The following is a 24387-nucleotide window of genomic DNA, read 5'->3' as shown; positions in this document are numbered from 1 at the left end:
TCATCGTGAAAGGCAACAACCAAAAAGGAATAAAAGTGGTTAGTTCTAACTTATATAAAACGGTGCATTGGATGCCGATCCTAGTTACTTGCGTCTGCATCATAAGACGATGAAAGTCAACTGACATCAATACATTGAATGTACGAGTCTGCGAGTTGGAATGCTAAACATAACATAGGCTAGAAAAGATTCTGAAAGAAACACGTACTTTGGCCCTTCTCAACTCTTGAATAATTTAACTCATAACAAAGTAATGAAACACATGCAATATATGGAAAGCTTTCTAAAACAGCAAAATCAACTTGGTTCGTTAAAGACAATGCAATAATAAACTCAGCTTTACTTATCTAATAAAGTAATATAGTTTTTGTGGGAAATTCTCTAACAAACAACCATCGCTATGAGCCTATCTTCTTGCCCACGCTGCCAAAACTGTCCTAATACTTTGCCTTCTTATAGGTTGTTTAACTTAGTAGATCCACTAGCTTATGCTAAAAGCATCGTAAGGAGTCATCTAAAATGTATGATCCTTTACTAACCATGATGGCTACATGGTTTATGGAGACTTGAGTTAATATGAACTCGCATCCCCATATTGATACTCAATACTACTCCCAAAATATACTTAGCTCATATGTTTCTAAAACAAACTTCTTTCGCTGATTTGAGATAATTACATAAAACTTAGCTTAAAATCTCTCTTGGAATCGAGGTTCCTTTTTCTTGCTCAAATGTGAAAAATATTTATAAACTCTATGGGAATACTTAGTTCCCTTATAGATTTTTGAGAAATGAACTCAACTCTTTACTCTTTACTTAACTTGAAACTTAAGTTTTAAAACAAAGTTAAAACGTTTGTTAAAGACTTTTGAAAAGTTTATAAACTTTACTTTGACTTGCTTCTTAACTTCTAGACTTGACTCTTAACTTCTCTTAATTTTGATCTTAACTTTCCTTGAATTGAATTATGGACTCAAGGTTCATGATCTCATGTTTATGGATGATTTCATGATGTTTAGATGTACCTTACAGTGTTGGAATCAACTAGAAAATATAGGTATATTGCTAAGAAACAAGTATTAGAAGGTGACAATCTGAGAAGCGCAAGGCGCCAACCCTCAAAGTTCAGAGGACTCCCTTGGGCTCTCTGGTTGGCGCGACGCACCAAAGGCCAAAGTTCAGAGGAAATTTTGTGGTGCTCAAGCAGGCGCGGCTCCCCAAGCCCTTGCCCAGAAAATCCTTGATTTTTCTCCTTATTTTTCATCTCTAAAGCCCACTAAAATACAATGGTTCTTCCCCCAAACACTTAAAATCACTTATACCCTCAATATATGATATATTCAATTCGAAATTTTACCCGGTAACATGAATCAAACCTCAAGAAACTTCAACAACACAATCCACAAACGAATATCATCAAGAACTCAAAGGATTTACTTGTATAAATACCAATAACGATAATTATTTTTTATATGTTCAAGTCATTTAAATAATATCTATCATAGATCTTCTTATAATATGTGATAATTATTTTTTATATGTTCAAGTCATTTAAATAATATATATCATAGATCTTCTTATAATATGTGAGCTTTCCAACCAAATATATAAGTACACCTAACTCATCCTGAGCTAAGAGTTATGACCGTTTGAAGTTGACCAAAAACTCAACTTCCCTAACTTAAACAAATTATCAGATTTCAATTCTTTCCAAAAATCACTATTTCCAATTCTTAGTCTTTTCCTAGTTATTTCAAATTGTGAGATGTTACACTATATTTATGCTGGAACGTGACAGCTGATCCGAGTAAGTGTATTGAGACGCAACATCTAATTTATTCAACAAGCCACAATCACAATCACAAATATATTTCCAATTATCATATAATCAAGTCATGATTCAGGGCATTCATCTATCCTCATTTACAACTAGTGTGATCAATTATGCAACATTCACATATATACATGTATTATAATGAAGGAAGAACAAACATACATCACGCAACATGAAATCACAACCAACACCTACCTTTAAAACAAGTTTGAATCCCCTAAGAAACTTGATTCTTTCCTTTCCAAATTTGTTCCACTTGTTCTTTATCTACAAACAATTAATATAACACGAGAATCAATAAACAATAACTAATTACTCGAATTACCAAATCCTTGATTCTTATACATAGATTAAGGTTTTTTTCATAATGATTTCCATATCAAAATCCTTTCCCGTGGATAATTATCCATTAGTTTATGTTCTACGGACCGAAAAACAAATTCAGAGAGATAAAAAATTATCCATTAGTTTATGTTCTACGGACCGAAAAACGAATTTAGAGAGATAAAACCTTACCTTTAGCCTCAAGAATGGTGGAAAATTGTCAAGAAACCACTTGGAATCGTCTCCTACCTCTCAAAGTTGAAATGTGCAGAATAAAATGTTTTTGGAATTAATTTCTGACTTAAGTCGTGTCTATCCCGCCACACTGGTACTCCACTCCATACAACAGCCCCGTCCTGGCAAGAAAATCCACCTTAGCGGCTTGCACGGAACCAGTAGCAAATTTAATAATTCCTAAACACCCATTTCACCACACACCTTCAACCAATGACACTTAGAAACTACATGTTCACGTTAAGATCAATTTTGAGAGTTCTATTTCACCGAATTCAATTTCGTAAAGTCGTACGGGTTCCTTAACGTCTTAGTTATCTACTCATGTGATCAAATTCATAATTAGATAACCCAATTGTTACCAGACTTCCTTAGACTTTACTAACTCTGACTTCGTCCAAACATGGACTAGGTTGGAAATTTTCAAGTTACCACAAAAAAAAACTTCCGGCCCAAATTTTTTCCGTTGGCTTATAACAACGGGAACCGGTCGTTAGAGTTCTGCAAAATACTTGTTATGTTTCTTTTTACTTGTTCAATTTTAACTTTTTACTTATGCTTTTCTATTTTTTATTTTTGAAAATCAAGAATAAAAATAAAATTTATTTATTTATTATACGTTCAATTTATTTAGAGAGTTAATATCTTTTGAAAAAAATAGAACCTCTTTAATGAGTAAATTAATTAAAAATTTAATCAATTAATAGGAATAAAATGATAAAATCACTATGTCGATTATTATTTTTAATACATGTGTTAGGTCAAAAAGGAACCAATAAATAAAAAGAGTACTAATTATGATTGACTTTATGATAACGGCTTGTATCAAGCCAATTTTTTAAAAAAAATAAAAATAGAAAAAATTGCGCGGTTAAGCAAACTTATACAACTTAATTATTCAACATAGTAGTTTGCTATAATTACCACTCACGACTAACAGTATATATTAATTTTGTGGGCTAACTTCAAGTTTGTTTAATTAGCCACATTTGTATATGTATAATTTGCCAGGATATACAAATACATATGTATAATATAAATTATCTAATCAATATACATATACGATTTTACCTCTCTCTCACTCTCTTCCCTCTCTCGCTCGCCTCTTTCCTCGCTCTCCCAATCTCGCTTGTCTCTCTCCACTCTCTCGCAATCTCGCTTGCTTTTTATACAAATGGATATGTATAATACACAGTTATCTGACCAATATACATATACAAATCACCTCTATCCCACTCACTTTCCTCTCTCGCTTGCCTCTCTCCCACTCTCTTCCCTCTCTCGCTTGCCTCTCTCCCAATCTCGCCCGCCTTACTCCTCCCTCTCCTAATCTCAATCGCCTCTCGCCTCTCTCTCCCAATCTCATTTGTCATATATACAAATTCATATGTATAATATACAATTATCTAACCAATATACATATACAATTCACTTCTCTCCCTCTCTTTGCCCTCTCTCTCTCTCCTCTCTGCTCTCTCTCCCAGTCTCGCTCGTCGATCTCCTCTATCCTCCCTATAACATATAGCTACGAATTGTAATTATCAAACTATAACTATGGATAATATTAGGCTAAAAAGAGCAACTTACAAAAATGAATATATTTATAGAATTATTAAATTTCAATAGCTATTAGTATGATATTTATAAAAAAAATGACTACGACTTAACTCTTTTTCTAGCTATATTATTGTATATTATTTTTTTTATTTATACAGTGATACAATTTTAATTACAATGAACTAAATAAGGAAACTGTGTTAATTGTAAGAATTCAAATTAGTATCTTTATTTATAAAATTTAAAGTATTAATACATCAAGGATATAAGTATTTGTAAAAACTTAATGTATTAATATATTAAACAAGATAATGTATAACAATTTAGCATAAGTACACGATAATTTAAAAAATGAATACATTGTTGTTAAACAAAAAATGAATACACTAATATAGTATACATATGAATACATTGTTGTTAAACAAAAAAGATGAATATATTTGACGATACATAAACAAAAAAATGGAAAATAATTGAAAAGGTAGGGTAGCAAAAGTGTGCAAGTATTCGGTTGTATAAAAAAATGAAAAAGAAAAACAACAAACGTCAATCTCTTTTTGGTCAAGTTTTTCTTATAATACTTGAGGCTTGGTGTTGACTCAAGTATTTGTTTAAAAAATAATATTAACGTATCCAATTATACTTGTATTGCCTAATTAACTTTTCAAATTCGATATAAATTACTTATATATCAAAATATACTTGTATTCAGAAATCACCATTGTGTTAATATTAGAATACAAGTATCTATGTATATAACTATTACACTATATACAAATTTGACATTCACACAAAACTCAATCTCTTTTTGTTCTTATTCTTCTTGTACTACTTTTTTTTATATATAACTATAGTCATTGTAATGTAGAAACCAGTCAATCGAAAGCCTACAAAAATAGATGCAACATATATGTATACAAATATGATCTTCATAAAAACGAGGAGAAGATCAATTAAATGACATCTGATGAATTCAAATTACAAAACTTGCTCCTAAAATCATTAAAAAGATCTTAAATTGAAAAAAATTGGGAGAAAAATACAGAAATTTTGTAATACAGGAAGATTGATGAAGAGAAAATATTAGTGAGAATAAAGAGTTATTGGCCAAAAACATCCTTTAACTATACCCCAAATTTAAACTACATTCTTAAAGTATCATTTGTAGCAGAAAACATCCTTTAACTGTACCCCAAACTTAAAGTACATCCTAAAGTACCATTCTTACCATAAAACGTCCTTCAAGTATTTTAAAGTGAGCAATTTTCATTCTTCTACTTGAATTTCTCGTAAAACTACCCAATATATCCTACAAAAATTAAGTCATCTTTCCTAATTATTATTCTTAAATATGTTTAAAATATTATCGTGAACTTTTTCGTAATTGAGTTAAGAATTATGCAAAACTTTTAATTTGATCATTTTTTTCATTTATTTTTTATATAATTTTAATAAAAAATATTATTAGTTTAAATATGTTTCTTCTCAATTGAATATGTTCGATGTTTGTTGGAGACTTTCCCTTCTAATAATGTCGAATGAAACTCAACTACGAGACATAATCAATATTTTGGTCACTTCAATATTAGATTGACCTAAAATCTATTGATTTAATTAATTAAAAAAATATATAAATAATTAATCTTCAACTTCTTTCCGTTATGAAAAAGGCAAATTATGTACACTCATGCCTTCCAATCATTTTTAGTTTCATAAGCAACAATATCTAAGATTTTTTATATTTTCCAAGAACTTGTAGCAAGTAATGAAATTATGTAGAATAACTTTTGTTGATAGTCACGTTAATTGCTCATGTTTTCGTAAGATCCATTAGTATTTTGACAATATCTAACAAAAGGATGAAAGTTGTTCATTTACAAATACTTAGAAGATGTTTTCTGCTAAAAATGATACTTTAAGGATGTAGTTTAAGTTTGAGGTATAATTAAATGATGTTTTCTGCTTAAAATGATACTTTAAGGATGTAGTCTAAGTTTGGGGTATAATTAAAGAATGTTTTTGGCCAAAACTTTGAGGATAAACATGGGGAATCAATAACATAAAACATGCCTATACATAATATATTAGGTGTGTAATAATAACTTTCCTATTTAACATTAACAACTTCTCTAATTATTTATGCATATGTAATTAACTTTGCTATTTATTATGTAATTATATCCATATAATATATATAAAAAAATTATAGCTATTTATTTTAAATGTATATTAATATTTATCATATTTTATATTTTTTCCTAAAAATAATACCTTCTAGCATATTTATCAACTCCAACAATAAATTAATTTAATCATTCTAATGTGAAAGACATGTTTTCTCTCGTCAAACCTTATAAGAGAATTTATGAAGAAAAGGAAGAAGAAAGGCATGAAATAGAATATCACTATCATTTTTACCAACAAGAAAGTTAATAATGATACACAACATTCAATAAGTTCTATGAAGAATAATTCTTTTAGTGATTGAGATTGGAATATGTTGGAAGTACGAAAGCTTATACAAACTTTAAGGAAATTAAAAATGATTTGAATTGGTTTGTAGTCAAAATTCGTAGATTAAATGAGCTTGAAAAATGTTTCTGCAGACATGTATATCACTATATATTCATGTGTAACACACATATATACTTGATATACACAGAAATTATGTAGGTAAGATGTATATAATTAGACGCAAAGAAATTTCGTCTATAATCATTAATGAAGCCAGAAATTTCATTAGGGGTGTTCAAGAATTATTTTTTTTAATAAGTGAGTTGAATGTTATTTACTTAGCCTAGTGATTCTACCATAAACGATCTCAACGTTTGTCAGTGTCAAATATAAATAATCGAATTATTTTTTCTTCTTCTTTTTGATGCATTGATTTGATATGATAAAAGATGAAAAAATATATGATTATTGTTATTGAAGTGAAATATTGATAGAACAAATACGTCTAGCTTTACGAAACTTATTGGTTTTTTTTGTTTTCACCATTCGAAAATGTATTACTTCCTCCGTTCACTTTTAATTATATGGTTTCTATTTTTAGAGTCAAACTATAAAAATTTTGACTAAGATTTTGAGATGTATTTTTCATCATATTGATATGCAAAAGTTTCAATTTATAGTATTTTTCATATAATTTTTGAATATCTAAATTTTTTTATTTAAAATATCAAATTAATATAATTTCATTGAACTTTAAAAATTAGTCAAATGAACTTTGAAAAAGTGCAACATGACAAATACATTGCACGGAGGAAGTATATCCTAGTAAAATTAGAAATACATGATTTCTAAATATTCAAAATTAAAATAATTTAATATTTATAATTAAGAAATGCTCCAAAGATAGAAATGACCAAGCTTTACCACTATGCCATGCCAATGGAAGAGTTTATGTCAAGTCTATTCAATATTATTTATTTATCTTTTCAAATTTAGAATTTAATTTCTATATATTGTGTAATTTTCCGGTGAAGGGCTGACCATCCTTCGATGGCTGTAGCTCCGCCCCAAATCTGTTGTAATAACTTTTATAATCGTTTTGAGTTTTCTATGTACTTTTTCTATTTTTTCCTTTTTTTTTTTTTTTTAAATGTAGCTTCTATATGATTTATGTGACTTGCAAGGATGAGTTGCACGATTACTGGGATGGATGAATGTCAGGAAATAATTTCACTTGTGAAAGTTTGAAAATTGAAAGATTTGACTAAAATCAATTTTCATATAAATGAGTCGGAAATAAAATTCTGACAATTCTTTTTAATTTAAAAAATAAATTTTGAATTAGTTAGATAATTAGTATAAATCTCGAAACATTCAAATAGGTCAATAAATAAAATTTTAAAATACAAAAATATATAAAATTGACTTCAGTCAACATCCGCTCGAAATGATCCATTTTACTGGTACGATCAATATCTTAGTTATATATCCCTTTTGTTTCCTATTACTTAACAATTTTAGACTTGCTAAGATTTTTGTATAATTTATGTGAAGTGATATTCTATTTACACTTTCTAAAGAAACATTTGAAACGAAAAATAAAATCAACAAAAAGAATTTTGTTTGCATACACGTGTAATGAAATCTCTCAGTTTTTGTGACTGAGATAATAATATTTTTAAAATACAGAAAAGGGTTAAAAAAAAAGCTTGAACTATAGAAAAATATTTTAAAATACCCTTCATCTCGTATTTTTTTCTAAAAATATCCTTTCATTCGCCTTTTTGATTCACTCATACACTTAAAAATAATAAAACTTTTTTATTTATTTATTTTTGAAAAATATCTATTATGTGTTATCTCTTATTGGATGAAATAAAATTACCATCTCAACTAGACTTTTCCCCCCATAATTTATTCATACAAAAGATTATACCTTTTGAAGATCCTAATTATTTGAGTTATTTTCAATATATTTTAAATTTAATAGGTAGAGGGAGAGACAAATGTGAATCATCTCTAATGGATTAAGATTATTTTTAATCCAATAGGTAAAAGGAGGGATAAATTTAGTTTTTAATAAATAAAAAAATTTGTAACATTTTCTCTAGTGACCCCAAAATTGTTAACCTAAGATTATGGGGGAGAGATGAAGAAAAAGGTGAAGCATTAATCTTGCAAGACACAAGCTCAATCTTTGAAGTTTACATGTCATGATTTGATTCTGCAAACTTGCAAAAGTTAAAGACAAGTTGGGCCAAAAGTGAGAAAAAAAGATTATGTGTGTGTTGCTACCAAAAGCAAAAGGGAGAGAGATGATGTGATTATTAGATTCTCTTTTTTAAAAAGGATGCTTTTGCAGTTTGCATGGTCACATTTTCATCCCACATCTATATCCAATATCACAATAATATATTGATCAAGAAAAAAGAATCATTCATCAATAAATAATACAATCATCTTTCCTTTAATGACATGAACCCCACAAGCAAAAATTGTGAGCTTGTGATTTGAATAAAGTTCATCAAATAAATGCATGTATTTTACGTGGCAATTCACGTTTTACCTATATTATTTATATTAGATATATGTATAAACTTATTTAATATTATATTTTTCTAAATTTAAAAAAGTGACTTATTTTTCTTTTTGATTTATTTTTTTTTAAAAAAGAGAATAGTGACAAATATATCGAAAACTATCATATATGATAGGTAGATATATCCTTCGTCATATTTTTGGGACGTTAATGTTTCTGACATAAAAAATCCAGGGTATATATACCCTCTATACTAAAGAACATACACGTGTCATAATCTTATCCACCGCTCTGACATTTATAAATATCGGATCAATAGATAAGATTGTGTTATGTGTCCCCATTTCGTCTACTGTTAGAGTGAAGGACATATATATTCTAGCTTTGGATAGCAGGGTATTGCAATATCTCAAAAGTATGACGGAAGGTATCAACATATAATTTACAATATTTCGAGAATATATTTGTCATTTTCCCCCAAAAAGAATAATCCTTTCCTTTTATGACAATACTTAAATTCAACTTCTCACATGACATGTTTAAAATCATGAATTAGGAGACATTTTGATACATTTCACACAATTTTAAGTTAAGACCACAAGATTTAAAAATTCTCTTTATTTTCTTAAATTACATGTTAAGTCAAAACAAATCAAATCATTCTTTTTTTAACAAAAGAATATAAATTCAAGCATCTACTTATTACATTCAAAGTTAACAAATATTAATATATTTTTATATTACATAATATTGGTCAAATCAACTAGAAGAAAGAAACAAAATTTTAAACAAAGAAAAAATGAAATAATATAAAAATGGACAAATATTGTTTTACTTGCTTTCCATTTTGCAGTGGTGTCAAGTATCAACATGACTCAAAATTCTTTTCCAAAGCAAAGTGAAAAAGTTGAAGATGAAGTTGAATTCCATCTTACCTTTGCAAAAAGCAAATTTCAAAATATTCAAAAGAAAAAAAACAACAACATAGGAATGTGAGTGAACATTACACAAAAACACCTCAATGACCAAAAAAAAAAGTTAAAGGTAATCCAACAAAATATCAATTAAGATCCACTTTTAGAGAGTCTTGAACTTCACTAAATACTAAAATATTGTACTATTACAAATTTATCAAACAAAAACACAACTTATCTTTTCTTCTTCTTCATTTTCCATGGGTTTTCTTTTACAATCCTTTGTTGTACTTCTTTGCTTCACTCCAGCAATTGTGTGTCAAGTTACAGGTATGTGTTCTTTACATCTTTACCCTTTACTATTATACCACATAATCTTGAAATAAAAGAATCAATCTTGGCGTCAAATAACTGAATTTCAATAGAAAGAGACATTTTCTACTTGATTTTCATTAGGTCAAAATAGAGGGGTTTTATTATATGTATAGATAGTGAACTTCTAGTGTTACTTCTTTTGTTTTTTTATTTGGTATAATATTAGTGGGAGATGAGCTTAAATGACTAGACAGAGTTGCTCGAATGGAAAGCACCCTTCGCCTCTAATCCTTAGTGGTTGTTTGGTAGCTGATTTTGAAAATGAGTTATGCAGGTTTTAAATCTTGCGTAGTTACTACCACGTTTGGTAGTTGGTTAGGAGGTAAGTTATGTGTGTATAAAATTGTCATGATGCTTGATTTGTAATTTAGAAATCCGCATAACTAATATAAGTTAGGAGGGAATTTATGTATAATTTTAAGAATTATAGAAGGTAGAGTAAGTCAGACATGCATAACTAAACCGTGCATAAAACAACACATACATAGGTTTCTTCTTAACTAATTTATGTATTATTAATACCTGCATAAGCTACCAATTTTGACCGCTAAGGTTGTCGGTTCGAGTCATCAAAGGGAGGAAATAAGGGTGGGAGCTCTTAGGGAGGGGTAAAAAAGAAAAGAGATGAGCTTAAACGGAATATTATGGTTAGTGAGGATTTATGTAGCCGATAGCCGATCCAACTCGCTTGGGATTGAGGGATAGTTACAAGTAACTTGATTTTCATTAGGACAAGATAAGTTCATGAACTAAAGGTTTAATTATGCAGAGTTTGTAAGTATAGACTGTGGAAGTGCAAGCAATTATACGGACGCGAGTACAGGATTAGCATGGACTTCAGATGCTGGAATGATGGGGCATGGAAAACCAATTGTGGTAGTGAATGCAAATGTAAACTCACAACAATATCAAAGGCGCAGAGACTTTCCGGCAGACAGCAATAAATACTGTTATACTTTAAAAACCAAGGAGAGAAGGCGATATCTTGTGCGAGCAACATTTCTATATGGAAGTCCTGCAGCAGAGGGAACATACCCCAAGTTTGAGCTCTACTTGGATGCAACTAAATGGGGAACTATAACCATTTCAGAATCTTCAAGGATATATGTGAATGAAATGATCATAAGAGCACCTTCAAACTCTATCGATGTGTGCTTGTGTTGCGCAACAACAGAGTCCCCCTTCATATCTACTCTTGAGCTGAGACCTCTGAACTTGTCAATGTACGCCACAGACTATGAAGATAACTTTTATTTAAAAGTGGCAGCAAGAGTAGATTTTGGAGCTCAAAGCAAGGAACCTATAAGGTATAGTAAAATTTTGGGAATATGCTTTAGTCATGCTTGTATGGTCTCTTTGGATCCTACGTTTTCTACGAGTCTTTTAGTGCTGTTAGTTATTTATATGGTAGCATAGAAAATATAGTGAACTTATAGTATTTTTTTTTTAATTGTAATATTGGTCTAATATGCACTTAAATGGAGCGATAATGATCAGTGAGGATTCATATAGCGTACGTAACTTGCTTGGGAATGAGGCATAATTGTTGCTGTTTGTGAGGTGATGAAAAAGCAGATAAACTATAAGTTTTGACTTTTTCAGCTCTCACAAGATCATAATATGAATAGATCTGTCTCACAGGTATCCTGATGATCCCTATGACCGTATATGGGATTCGGATCTTAAAAAGAGGCCAAATTTTCTAGTAGATGTGGCTGCAGGCACAGAAAGAATCAACACAACAAAGTACATAGATACAAACACAAGAGAATACCCACCCGTTAAAGTAATGCAGACTGCAGTAGTTGGGACTAAAGGAATGCTCAGCTATAGGCTGAATCTTGATGACTTTCCAGCGAATGCACGAGCTTTTGCATACTTTGCTGAGATTGAGGACTTGGGGATGAATGAGACCAGGAAGTTCAAAATGGAGCGCCCTTATGTTCCGGACTACAGCAATGCTGTGGTGAATATAGCAGAGAATGCAAATGGAAGTTATACTTTGTATGAACCTAGCTACATGAACATAACATTGGATTTTATACTGTCATTCTCCTTTGTGAAGACTCCTGACTCAACTCGAGGTCCACTACTAAGTGCAATGGAAATATGTAGATATGTGCAAATTGCTACAAAGACCGATGAACAAGATGGTACAATGACCATCCTATGCTTAGTCTAGTTATTTCTCTCTATCCATATATGGTAATTGTGCTACTTCTACACATATTTTTTTACCAAAAATAGCTAATTTATTTAAAGCTTCTACTTGGAAGTGAGTACTCTCAACGCATTCCGCTCTATGTCATTGGGAAGTGATTGGTCAGATGAAGATGGTGATCCTTGTGTACCTACGCAATGGGAATGGGTGATCTGCAGCACAACTAGTCCACCAAGAATCACAAAAATGTGAGTTATATTGCTACTATATGAGATATGGATATAATGCTAGTCACAGGAAGAAAACAAAAAGGACATTATTTGCATCTACTATACCCATGTCCTGCTATAACCCGACAGTCAGATACAGATAAGAGATGATAAAACTTTAACACAGCATTAGACAAAAATGGAAACTCAGATCAGTTCTTTAAAGTATAGTCTTTCCCAGTCAATTTGATATTTTACTTTAATTTCATCAGAACACTGTCAGGCAAGAATGTTACGGGTGAAATTCCTCGCGAGCTACATCATATGGAAGGACTGACAGAGTTGTAAGTCTGCTTATAAAACAAGTCAAATTTGAATCTTACTACTACAGTTACTCATATCTTGTACTCTTTAGGTGGTTGGATGGGAACTCCCTGACCGGACCAATCCCTGACTTGAGCAATCTTGTTAATTTGAGAATTATGTAAGATATTTACCACTTCAACAAGTAAATCTTTCTCTTTTCTGTTTTTCCTTTTAACTAGATTGTTGTATTTTGTTAACATGCAGACATCTTGAGAACAACAAGTTGACTGGTCCAATACCTTCATACCTTGGAGGTTTACCAAGCTTATTAGAACTGTATGTTGTGATCTGGATAACAAAATCTTAACTTCATTTAGCAACGCTTCATAATTTGGTTACTCTAAATTTGGAGTATCCAACATGTATAGTTGGTAGTCTTCTTTATATAATTTACTTTAATAAAACACCTTGTATCAATCTTGAAAATTTTGTTTCTTTGTGGCAGAGATGTACAGAACAACAGCCTAACCGGAGAAATACCGTCATCTTTATTAACAGGAAAAGTAACTTTCAAGTAAGTATAACTTTAATTCTTTACTGGATTGTTGTACCCATAATACCATGAGAATATGTTAGCAACTATATCAAAGTAGCTATTTTACTATAGACTGATTATATTCCTTAGTTTGGATATCTATATCATAAGCAAGGTTTCATTTTTTATGTCACTTTATGCTAGGAAGAGAGCAAATAAAATTCATGAATTTTCATAAATTCTTTTAAGTGAGATCTAGGAAGTAACATGTACGTTTATCTTTGAACATGGCAAGAGAGAATTTTTCGTGTAACTTTCGGAGTACCACATGGATGTGTGTGCACTGATGGAAGATCTGTTACAATCAGGAAATGAACGTCACTCAAAAATGTGTTCCATGTCTCACAGGCATGAAGGAAACCCTAATCTAAGACCTGAGTCAAAGCATAGTACAGGTTACAAAGTGATACTAGGAGCTTCAATTGGAGGACTTGTGATCATATTGGTCCTATTTGCTGTCAGTATATTCTTTTTGTGCCACTTCAGAACAAAAGTATCTCATCAAAAAGGTGACACAGATCCTTAAGTATCTTCTCAACTTCTAATTCTAATACTCCGACACCTTTTCATATAAATCATTTCATCTGTACCTCCCAGGTGAATCTATGCGCACAAATGCTAAACCGTCAACAACTTATTCAATGGCAAGAGGTGGATCCTTAATGGATGAAGGTGTGGCATACTATATCCCACTATCCGAGATAGAAGAAGCAACTGAAAATTTTTCAAAGCAAATTGGAAAGGGAAGTTTTGGACCTGTTTACTATGGAAGACTTAGGGATGGGAAAGAAGTTGCTGTCAAAACTATGGCAGATTCATCAAGCCATGGAACCAAACAGTTCGCTACAGAGGTATATTAAGGTGGCTATACTTTTGGTATCATCTGAATGAGATAAAACATATTAATTTTCCATTTGTGATAAGCTTATTTAAGTTGCGAATTGGCTTTAAGCCCAAATAATAGCAGCTGGCACAGCTATGATAATAAGGACTAAGAAATTTTCTGAGCTAACACATTTGACATGGCGTAAAACTGATCATAAGTCAGACTTCATAAATTATAAGACATGACAAAGGAGATTGTTCATGTTGCTTATTTCATTCCTGTACAAATTAGAAAATTCACAACTTGATAAGATACTTTTGGTTGAAAATTTATACCATTTGTTAAATAACATACTTACAGGTGGCTCTCTTGTCAAGGATCCATCACAGAAACTTGGTTCCATTGATCGGATACTATGAGGATGACCATCAACGTATGCTTGTCTATGAATACATGCATAATGGAACTTTGAGAGATCATATAACTGGTCTGCCCCTTTTATGTATGCTATAATTGCTATACATTTTTCTGCATTATTTCCTGCTTGAACTGAACTTATCACACCACATATTTGTGAACAGAATCCACTGATAAAAAGCATTTGGACTGGCTAGCACGTCTTAATATTGCAGAAGATGCAGCCAAAGGTTACCAGAAATTTTTCATTGTCAAGAAGTTAGAAGTATGTATTCTCCTAGTTAGTCCGGAATCACAAAATAATATTTTGAGCTTCCTTGTAGGCCTTGAGTACTTACATACTGGATGCAACCCCTCTATCATTCATCGAGATGTAAAAACAAGCAACATTCTATTAGATATAAATATGCGAGCAAAAGTATCTGATTTCGGATTATCAAGGCAAGCTGAAGAAGATTTAACACATGTCTCGAGCGTGGCAAGAGGAACTGTTGGCTACCTTGATCCTGAGTAGGCCATAATCTATCATGAGATTGAATATTTTGCTTGTGATTTTTATTCTTGATCCTCATGTTGCTGCATTTCCAACAGGTACTATGCAAATCAGCAATTGACAGAGAAAAGTGATGTATATAGTTTTGGGGTTGTCCTTTTGGAATTGATCTCTGGAAGAAAGCCTTTTTCTTCGGAGGAATATGGAGCTGATTGGAGCATTGTTCACTGGGTAAAGTTTATTATACTTCTTTCTATACATTTCAGGGATACTATGTCATGGATGACTTTGATAATAACATAAGTTGAGCTTAAGCAAGGAAACATGCTAGTGAGGTATTTGTATAGCGGACCCCAACTTGTTTGAAATTGAGGAATAGTTGTTGTATATATCATCCACCGGCATCACGTGTTCATAATGCATATAAAAGAATTTCTGATATCTCTTCTAAAAAATCACAATGAATACATTCTGCTGATCACAATCTTGTTGAAGAGTGTGATAATCTCATCTTCATTGTTAAGTTGTTAGATAGAGTACACTTTATTAAGTTAATTATATTATCCTTCAACAGATCTGACTAACGATATCTTGCAGGCAAGATCATTGATTCGCAAAGGAGACGTGATAAGTATCATGGATCCTGCACTAGTAGGACATGTCAAAGTTGAGTCAGTATGGAGAATAGCAGAAGTTGCAATACAATGTGTGGAAAGGCATGGCACATCCAGGCCAAGAATGCATGAAATTCTATCAGCCATACAGGATGCAATCAAGATCGAAAAGGGGATTGATAAGCTGTCTTCATCAGGAAGTTCAAAGGCACAATCTTCCAGAAAGACACTCTTAACAAGCTTCCTCGACGTAGAAAGCCCTGACATATCCAATAGCTCACTTACCCCTTCCGCTAGATGAACAAGTAATTAACAACAACCATTGCCAATCACTAGTGTTTAAACTTCATGGTTTATGTCATTGCTTTCTTTTTGGTTTTTTGGATGTACATTAGTACATAATGTCTATTATTTTAACTGTACATTAACACAGACATTAATAGGATGTTACACACTAACAAGTGAATCATATTTTGGGGGAAATAGTATCTAACCATATACCTCTAGATTGCATGAGAGTAGCATCATTGACTCTATCTCTACTTCTTGTTGTAATTTGGACTAGTTTGGAGTTGAAATTTAGAGCTAAAAATGGGAGTTGTACACAATATATCAATGTATATCGGTGTATACATCGATATACTTACAAAGGTTACGAATATTTTACATCCAAAAAGCCTTTTGTATTAAACAAAAGGTTCATCCATATGATTTCTTTTGTAATTAGAGACAAAAATTGAGTCTAAATGGATTATCATTAGCTAAAGACAGAATCAAGGGAGATATTGAAGTTTAAAACTAGCATGAGTAAGAAACAAAAAGATAAATCAAAGTGAAGTGTATTAAGGATAATTTTCAACAAGTGTTGATAAGGGATAACGAGATGAAGAAGAGATGAAGAGAATATTTTGATCAATTACTCACTCGAATCAATAGAATAAACATATATATAGCAAGATTCAATTAGTTTGAGACTGAAAAATAATCATTGTTTGTTTCCATCAAATTAAAGTTCAAATAGAAAAAAAAAGAAAAGATACATATATTTTAATAATATGAGACTCATTTATTTTATTTTCGAATTTAAGGAAATAAAAGTTTACTCTTTCCATGTATGCTACTTGATGACTACATTATTTGTAGAGGTGGATGATTTTTCAATTAAGTTGCTTATTCTCCAAGTAGCAAATATTATATTTTAGAAGTCCTTAAGTTTATATTTAAAAGACTGTCAATGAAATTTCTTTGTCCAAAAGAGATTCCTAATAACTATATTTTTTTAATATTACTCTATGATTGTTGATTTCATTAAACTACACAATTGAAAATATTGAAACTGAGAAAATTCGTCCTTGAAAGTAAAATAAATATTTCACCAGAAGTAGAATAAATATTTTAAAATTAAATTTTATTTTTGAATTAACTAAAAAATGAGTAATATAAATTACGACGGAGGAAAATAATTTATAAGGAAAAGATATGGATAATTCCAGATGTATTTTGATAAACTAAATAATATAAGGATAGTTACAAGTGATTTTTTTAAATAAAAAAAATCTTGCTTTCCACGTAGAGACTTGTCCACCAGACATATTATTATAATAATAATCACATTATTAACAAAAAAAAAAGAAAAAAGAAAACATCACATTATCATTACAACATATGGTCAACATAACTACGAATATATATATATATATATATATATATATATATATATATATATATATATATATATATATATAATTTGATTAAATTTCAAAGTTGCATATGTCACTTAAAATTCTTTTCATCCACTTTAATATAGACTAATCTTAATTTATATAATATTGATATTTATCAAGTAATGTATTTTTTAATATTAGCGATATATTTTTTTCTATTTATTCTAATATTTTATTTAGCTCATATTATTTTTATGAACATCATTTGTTCAATAAGTACTGAGCATGTATGTGCTATATCTTCTTGTGATGTAGGTTCAGGTTCTCAGCATCCAGATCACGCATAGATCGATTTTCGATCTTCATTTCAGCAGATTCAGGTGAGTCCTCATTCTCCGAGGATATTAGTCACGAGTTTCTTTTCAGTATTTAGTCTTTTAGTTTCAGTTTTTGCTAGATTTAGTTGGAGCTTGTTCCAGTATTTCTAGTCCAGTTTAGAGGTTATTTTCAGATATAGTTAGTTTCAGCTTAGTATTGGATTAATATTTCTTTTGTATTAAACTCATTGTTTTCAAATTTCTCAGTTATAGAATATGGGTATTCCTCATCTTTTCAGTTTTAAATTATGATTTAGTTTCTGCAACAGTTTTTATTCTTTAATATCCTCATGATCATGCCAATAAGGTTAGCTTGGGATCACTTGTGGTTCTAGATTCCGTGTCCGCATCACAGGGATAGCTCGGGGTGGTATATTGTTCTTAATTTAGTAATGCATGAATTATGCTATAGGATCTATTTAACTTTATAAATATATTTGTTTTCGTCATTTTAGGTCTACTTCATATTTTTATCTTATTCGAGCATCATAAATCAGGGCAAGAGGTGACAAACGAGTAAATATAAATGGATCAAAATAAATTAGGTAAATAAATAAATAAAATATTTAACTCACTTATATATATATATATATATATATATATATATATATATATATATATATATATATATATATATATATATATATATATATATATATATATATTGTTGTGATTATCCCTGAGGAATTATTGTTTTTGATATTTATGAAACATGTATTTTAATAAATAAAAAATCTCATGTATTAGTACTTCTTTGGATCAGTTTCAAAACTAGGGGAATGACATAAATTAATAAATTCAAAATATTTTTTAAAATTGTAGCACACTTAATCTTTGTTTTATCAATCACAAAAAAAAAAACATTGGTGCAAAAGGGATGTATTTTTTGGATTACAAATATTTCTTCTTTCATTTTTTTCTATCTTTTAAACTAAGAGTATTTTGTAAGTGTTTCTAGGCCCTTGCCTACTTCAATGAGAGTGCAATTAATAAATATTTATATTCTATAATGAATAATATGAATTTTGCTATAAATCCGTTGAATAGTGGATTGTCCATTTGTTTTTTTCATAAACTTATCGTATCATGTATCTATATTTTTAAGGTGATATGAACCTTTGTAGATGACTATATACCTATTAATTGGACATTTATGATGGTGACCTTTGGGTGTGATATCTTGACACTATAAATAGGGATATCACCTACCATTTAAAATACACACTTGAATAAGAAAAAAAATTTCCTCTATCTTATACTTCTTGTCTTCTTCTTCTTATATTATGAGCTTTATTTATAATACATTATCAGCACGAAGTTGATACTTGCAAAGGTATTATATAAATCTTTTATTTAATTCACATATTCTTTCATAATTTCATTATGTCGAATTTATCCAAACGTGAGTTTGTGGCATTAGATATTTCTGGAAAGAATTATCTTTCATTGGTACTCGATGCTGAGATTCACTTGGCTGCTAAAGGTCTTGATGTCACTATTACTCAGGGAAATGAAGCATCGAGTCAAAATAAGGCAAATGCTATGATTTTCCTTCGTCATCATCTTGATGAGGGCCTGAAGATTGAATATCTGACGGTAAAAGATTCACTTGAATTGTGGACTTATTTAAAGGGGAGATATGACCACCTAAAGGCAGCAGTGTTGCCAAGAGCTCGTTATGAGTGGATGCATTTACGGTTTCAAGATTTTAAGACGGTAATTTAATACAACTTTGTTGTATTCGAAATAACCTCCCAGTTGAAATTATGTGGGGAGACTATTAAAGACGAGGACATGTTGAAAAAGACACTTACTACTTTCCATGCCTCAAATGTGATATTGCAGCAGCAATATCGTCAAAAGGGTTTTCAGAAATATTCTGAAGTAATCTCATGTCTTTTGGTGGCTGAGCAACATAATGCTCTTTTAATGAAAAATCATGAAGCACGCTCACTGGAGATGCTCTATTACCGGAGGCAAATGTGGTGGGAGCACGTGATCAATCTGAAGTAAAAAGAGATGATCATCTGGGCTACAATAATGCACGGAAACGTGGCAAAAATAAGAGACGATACACTAATCGTCGAGGTGGTGGTCATAATAAAAGGGAGAACAACATGAGTTCTCAAAACAACCCCTTAAAAAGTAATTGTCGTCGTTGTGGCATTAAAGACCATTAGAAGAATGAATATCGCACACATGAGCATTTTATAAGGCTCTATCAAAATCCTTTAAAAAGAAAGGAAATAAAAGTGGTGCTTCCTCTTCCAATGCTCGAGTTGAGTCACATATGACTCTTAAAGATGGTGATAAGCCCGAAACATCTCAGAAATATGATAAGGATGTTGAAGCAAATTTGGCTTTAAAGGATGATGTTTTTGATGGCCTTTGGTGACATTACTCTTATGGAAGTTGATGACTTCTTTGGAGATCGAAACTAATGTTTGATCTTTTAGCTGGGGAATGAAGTCTGTTAATATTTTACATAATATTTTACTTATGTATTTTTAATTATTATGTTATTCATGTTGAAGTATTTTAATTTTCGTTGTTAGTTTTTTTTCTTCCTTCTTTTAATGTATCATGTTGAAGTATTTAAATTTCCGTTGTTAGTTTTGTTTCTTCCTTCTTTTAATGTATATTATTTTGATGAAAATTAATAGAAATCTCCATTGTCAGTTGGATTCAAGATGAGTAATGGAGATGTATGCCTTCTTGATAGTGCTACAACACATACAATATTAAAAGAAAAGAAATACTTTTCTAATTTGGTTATGAAAATGGCATATGTCAACACTATATCAGGTAGTACAAAATTAATTGAGGGTTCTGGAAGAGCGACCTTATTACTACATGGAGGGACAATATTAAGCATTGATAAAGCATTATATTGTAGTAAGTCTCAAAGAAACTTATTAAGTTTCAAAGTTATTCGCCAAAATGGCTATCATATTGAGATGACTAATGAAGGAAAGGTTGAATACCTTTACATTACTACAATTAATGTAGAGAAGAAAATTGTGCATGAAAAATTACCTGGACTTTCTTCTGGGTTGTACTATACAAGTATAAGTACAGTTGAATCACATGCCGTAGTAAATAAATGATTTACTAATTTTAACAATTTTATCATTTGGCATGACCGATTGGACCATCCCGGATTTAATATGATGCGCAAAATCATTGAGAATTCACATGGATACATCTTAAAAACCCAAATATCCTTCAATCGAAAGAATTCTCTTGTGTTGTTTGTTCTCAAGGAAAGTTGATCATTAAACCATCAACAGTTAAGATTGTAACTGAATACCCTGCGTTTTTGGAACGTATACAAGGTGATACATATGGACCAATTCAACCTACATGTGGACTCTTTAAATATTATATGGTCTTGATAGATGCTTCTACAAGATGGTCGCATGTGTGTTTATTATCAACTCGCAACATGAATTTTGCGAGCTTGTTAGCTCAAATAATACGATTAAAAGCACAATTTTTAGACTATACAATAAAGACAATCCATCTAGATAATATTGGTGAGTTTACATCTCAAACAGTTAATGATTGTTGTATGTCTACTGGTATAATAGTTGAACATCTAGTTGCGCATGTTCACACCCAGAATGGTCTAGCAAAATCATCGATTAAACGTCTGCAATTGATAGCTATACCATTGCTAATAAGAACAAAGTTGTCTGTGTCTATGTGGGGGCATGCTATTTTGCATGCTGCAGCACTTGTACTCATAAGGCCGACCAATTATCATGAATTCTCCCTATTACAATTGGCTTTTGGTCAAGAGCCAAATATTTCCCATCTTAGAATTTTTAGATGTGTGGTCTATGTTCCAATTGCTCCACCACAACGCACAAAGATGGTGCCCCAAAGAAGGTTAGGGATATATGTTGGGTATGAATCTCCTTCAATCAAAAAATATTTGGAGCTTATGACTGGAGATTTATTTAAAGCAAGATTTGTTGATTGTCATTTCGATGAATCAGTATACCCAACATTAGGAGAGAACATAAGTCATTGGGAAAAGAGATAGATTGGAATTCATCATCTCTATCTCATCTGGATCCTCGAACAAACCAATGTGAGCAAGAAGTTCAAAGAATATTTTATTTGCAGAACATTGTAAATCAGCTGCCAGATGCATTTACTAATCTTCCAAGGATTACTAAATCGCATATTCCAGCTGTTAATGCTCCAGTTCGAGTTGATATCCCGACGAAATAAATTGTTAAGGCAAATGAGTCTAGACCACATCTGAAGCATGGTAGATCAATTGGTTCCAAGGATGAAAATCCTCGAAAAAGAAAAGAAATAAATGATCAAGATGATCATGGGTTGAAATAAATTTCTCAACATAAGACCCAAGTCATAACACATGATGATGAAGAGATTCAAACTTCTGAAAACAATGAAATTTCAATGAATTATGTCTCGACAAGAAATTTCTGGAACCGAAATAATGTTGTGATTAACAACATATTTGCCTATAATGTTGCTATTGACATAATGCAATGAGATGAAGATTTTCAGCCAAAATATGTTCACGAATGTAGATAGAGAAATGATTGACCAAAATGGAAGGATGCAATTCAAGTTGAATTGACTTCACTAGAAAAACGTGAAGTTTTTGGATCAATAATTCGAACACCTGAAGGTATCAAGCCAGTGGGGTACACATGGATTTTTGTACGAAAAAGAAATGACAAAGGTGAAGTCGTGAGATATAAGGTCAGACTCGTTACTCAAGGTTTTTCTCAAAGACCTGACATTGATTATATGAAGACATATTCTCCAGCGGTAGATGCAATTACCTTCAGATATCTCATAAATTTGACAGTTCATGAAAAACTTGAAATGCGTCTAATGGACGTTGTCACAACCTATCTATATGGCTCATTGGACCACAATATTTTCATGAAAATTCCTGAAGCATTCAAAGTGCCTGAAGCATAAAAAGATTCAAGAGAAACTTGTTCAATAAAGCTTCAGAAATCTCTGTATGGATTGAAACAATTAGGAAGGATGTGGTACAATCGTCTGAGTGAATATTTGTTTAAGAAATGGTACAAAAATGACCCGATTTGTCCCTGCATTTTCATTAAACGGTCAGGGTCTGAATTTGTTATAATAATTGCGTATGTTGATGATTTGAACATCATTGACACTCGTAAAGAGCTTTTAGAAGTTGTTGAGTGTCTGAAAAAATAATTTGAAATAAAAGATCTTGGGAAGACAAAATTTTATTTGGGCCTGCAGATTGAGAATTTGTCAAATGGAATGCTTGTTCATCAATCAACGTACACAGAAAAGATACTAAAATATTTTTTACATGGATAACTCACATCCATTGAGTACTCCAATGGTGGTAAGATCGCTTGACATCAACACAGATTCATTTCGACCTCAAGAGGTGATGAAACTCCTTACCTTAGTGCAGTCGAGGCACTAATGTACCTTGCTAACAATACTCGACCAAATATCTGTTTTACAGTAAGTCTACTGGCAAGATTCAGTTCCTCCCCAACAAAAAGACATTGGAATGGTGTTAAATACATACTATCGATATCATCGGGGGACCATGGACATGAGTTTATTCTATTCCGATAAATCTAAGTCAGAACTGATTGGTTACGCAGATGCAGAATATTTATCTGATCCGCATAGAGCTCGATCACAAACAGGCTATTTGTTTACATGTGGAGACAAGGCTATATCTTGATGATCAATGAAGCAAACGTTGGTAGCCACTTCTTCAAATTATGCAGAAATAATAGCTATCCATTAAGCAAGTCAAGAATGTGTCTGGTTGAGATCAATGACCCAACATATTCAGGAAGAGTGTGGTTTTTCTTTGAAAAAGAATATACCAACCACAATGTACGAAGATAATGCTGCATGTATAACTCAATTGAAAGGAGGATACATCAAAAGAGACTGACAAAACATATTTCACCAAAGTTTTTTTCACGCATGATCTTCAACAAAATGGTGAGATAGAAGTTCAACAAATCCGTTTAAGTAATAATCTTGCTGAGATTTCACTAATGCATTGCCAACATCAACGTTTGAGAAGTTGAGATACAAGATAGGAATGCGTCGTCTCCGAGATGTCAAGTAAAGTTTTCATCAGGGGGAGTGAAATACGCGTTGTACTTTTTTTCTTAACTATGATTTTGTCCCAAGTTGGTTTTTCTGGTAAGCTTTTCAATGAGGCAACATTCAAAGCGTATTATGAGATGTGTGTATTCTTTTTCCTTCACTAGGCTTTTTCCCTCTGGGGTTTTCCTAATAAGGTTTTAACGAGGCACATAATTTATGGACATCCAAGGGGGAGTATTATAAATCCATTGAATAGTGGATTGTCCATTTGCTTTCTTCATGAACTTATCTTATCATATATCTACATTTTCAAGGTGACATGAACCTTTGTAGATGACTATGTACCTATTAATTGGTCATTTATCATGGTGACCTTTTGG

At 31.3% G+C, this 24387-nt stretch overlaps 1 protein-coding gene across 2 annotated transcripts; it reads left to right on the top strand.

The window, feature by feature from the left end:
- The first annotated feature begins 9791 nt into the window (after nucleotides 1-9791).
- LOC101255396 (probable LRR receptor-like serine/threonine-protein kinase At1g67720) lies at nucleotides 9792-16335 on the top strand. Of its 2 annotated transcripts, none has more exons than XM_004239122.5 (15): nucleotides 9792-10186; nucleotides 11001-11538; nucleotides 11873-12384; nucleotides 12508-12640; nucleotides 12874-12945; nucleotides 13017-13085; nucleotides 13172-13243; nucleotides 13413-13481; nucleotides 13851-14011; nucleotides 14100-14353; nucleotides 14689-14815; nucleotides 14910-14975; nucleotides 15069-15255; nucleotides 15337-15469; nucleotides 15836-16335. In XM_004239122.5, exons 1-15 carry the CDS (start codon nucleotides 10117-10119, stop codon nucleotides 16151-16153), a joined length of 2781 nt encoding a protein of 926 aa, XP_004239170.1. In that variant the 5' UTR covers nucleotides 9792-10116; the 3' UTR covers nucleotides 16154-16335. The 2 variants fall into 2 exon arrangements, with proteins under 2 accessions (XP_004239170.1, XP_010320968.1); XM_010322666.4 differs by lacking the exon at nucleotides 9792-10186 and adding an exon at nucleotides 10337-10553.
- The last annotated feature ends 8052 nt before the right edge of the window (nucleotides 16336-24387 follow it).

Source organism: Solanum lycopersicum, chromosome 5, assembly GCF_036512215.1.
Source record: "Solanum lycopersicum chromosome 5, SLM_r2.1".
Classification (NCBI taxonomy): domain Eukaryota; kingdom Viridiplantae; phylum Streptophyta; class Magnoliopsida; order Solanales; family Solanaceae; genus Solanum; species Solanum lycopersicum.
Note: the sequence above shows the minus strand (reverse complement) of the source record. Positions and strands in the feature narration are given on the sequence as shown.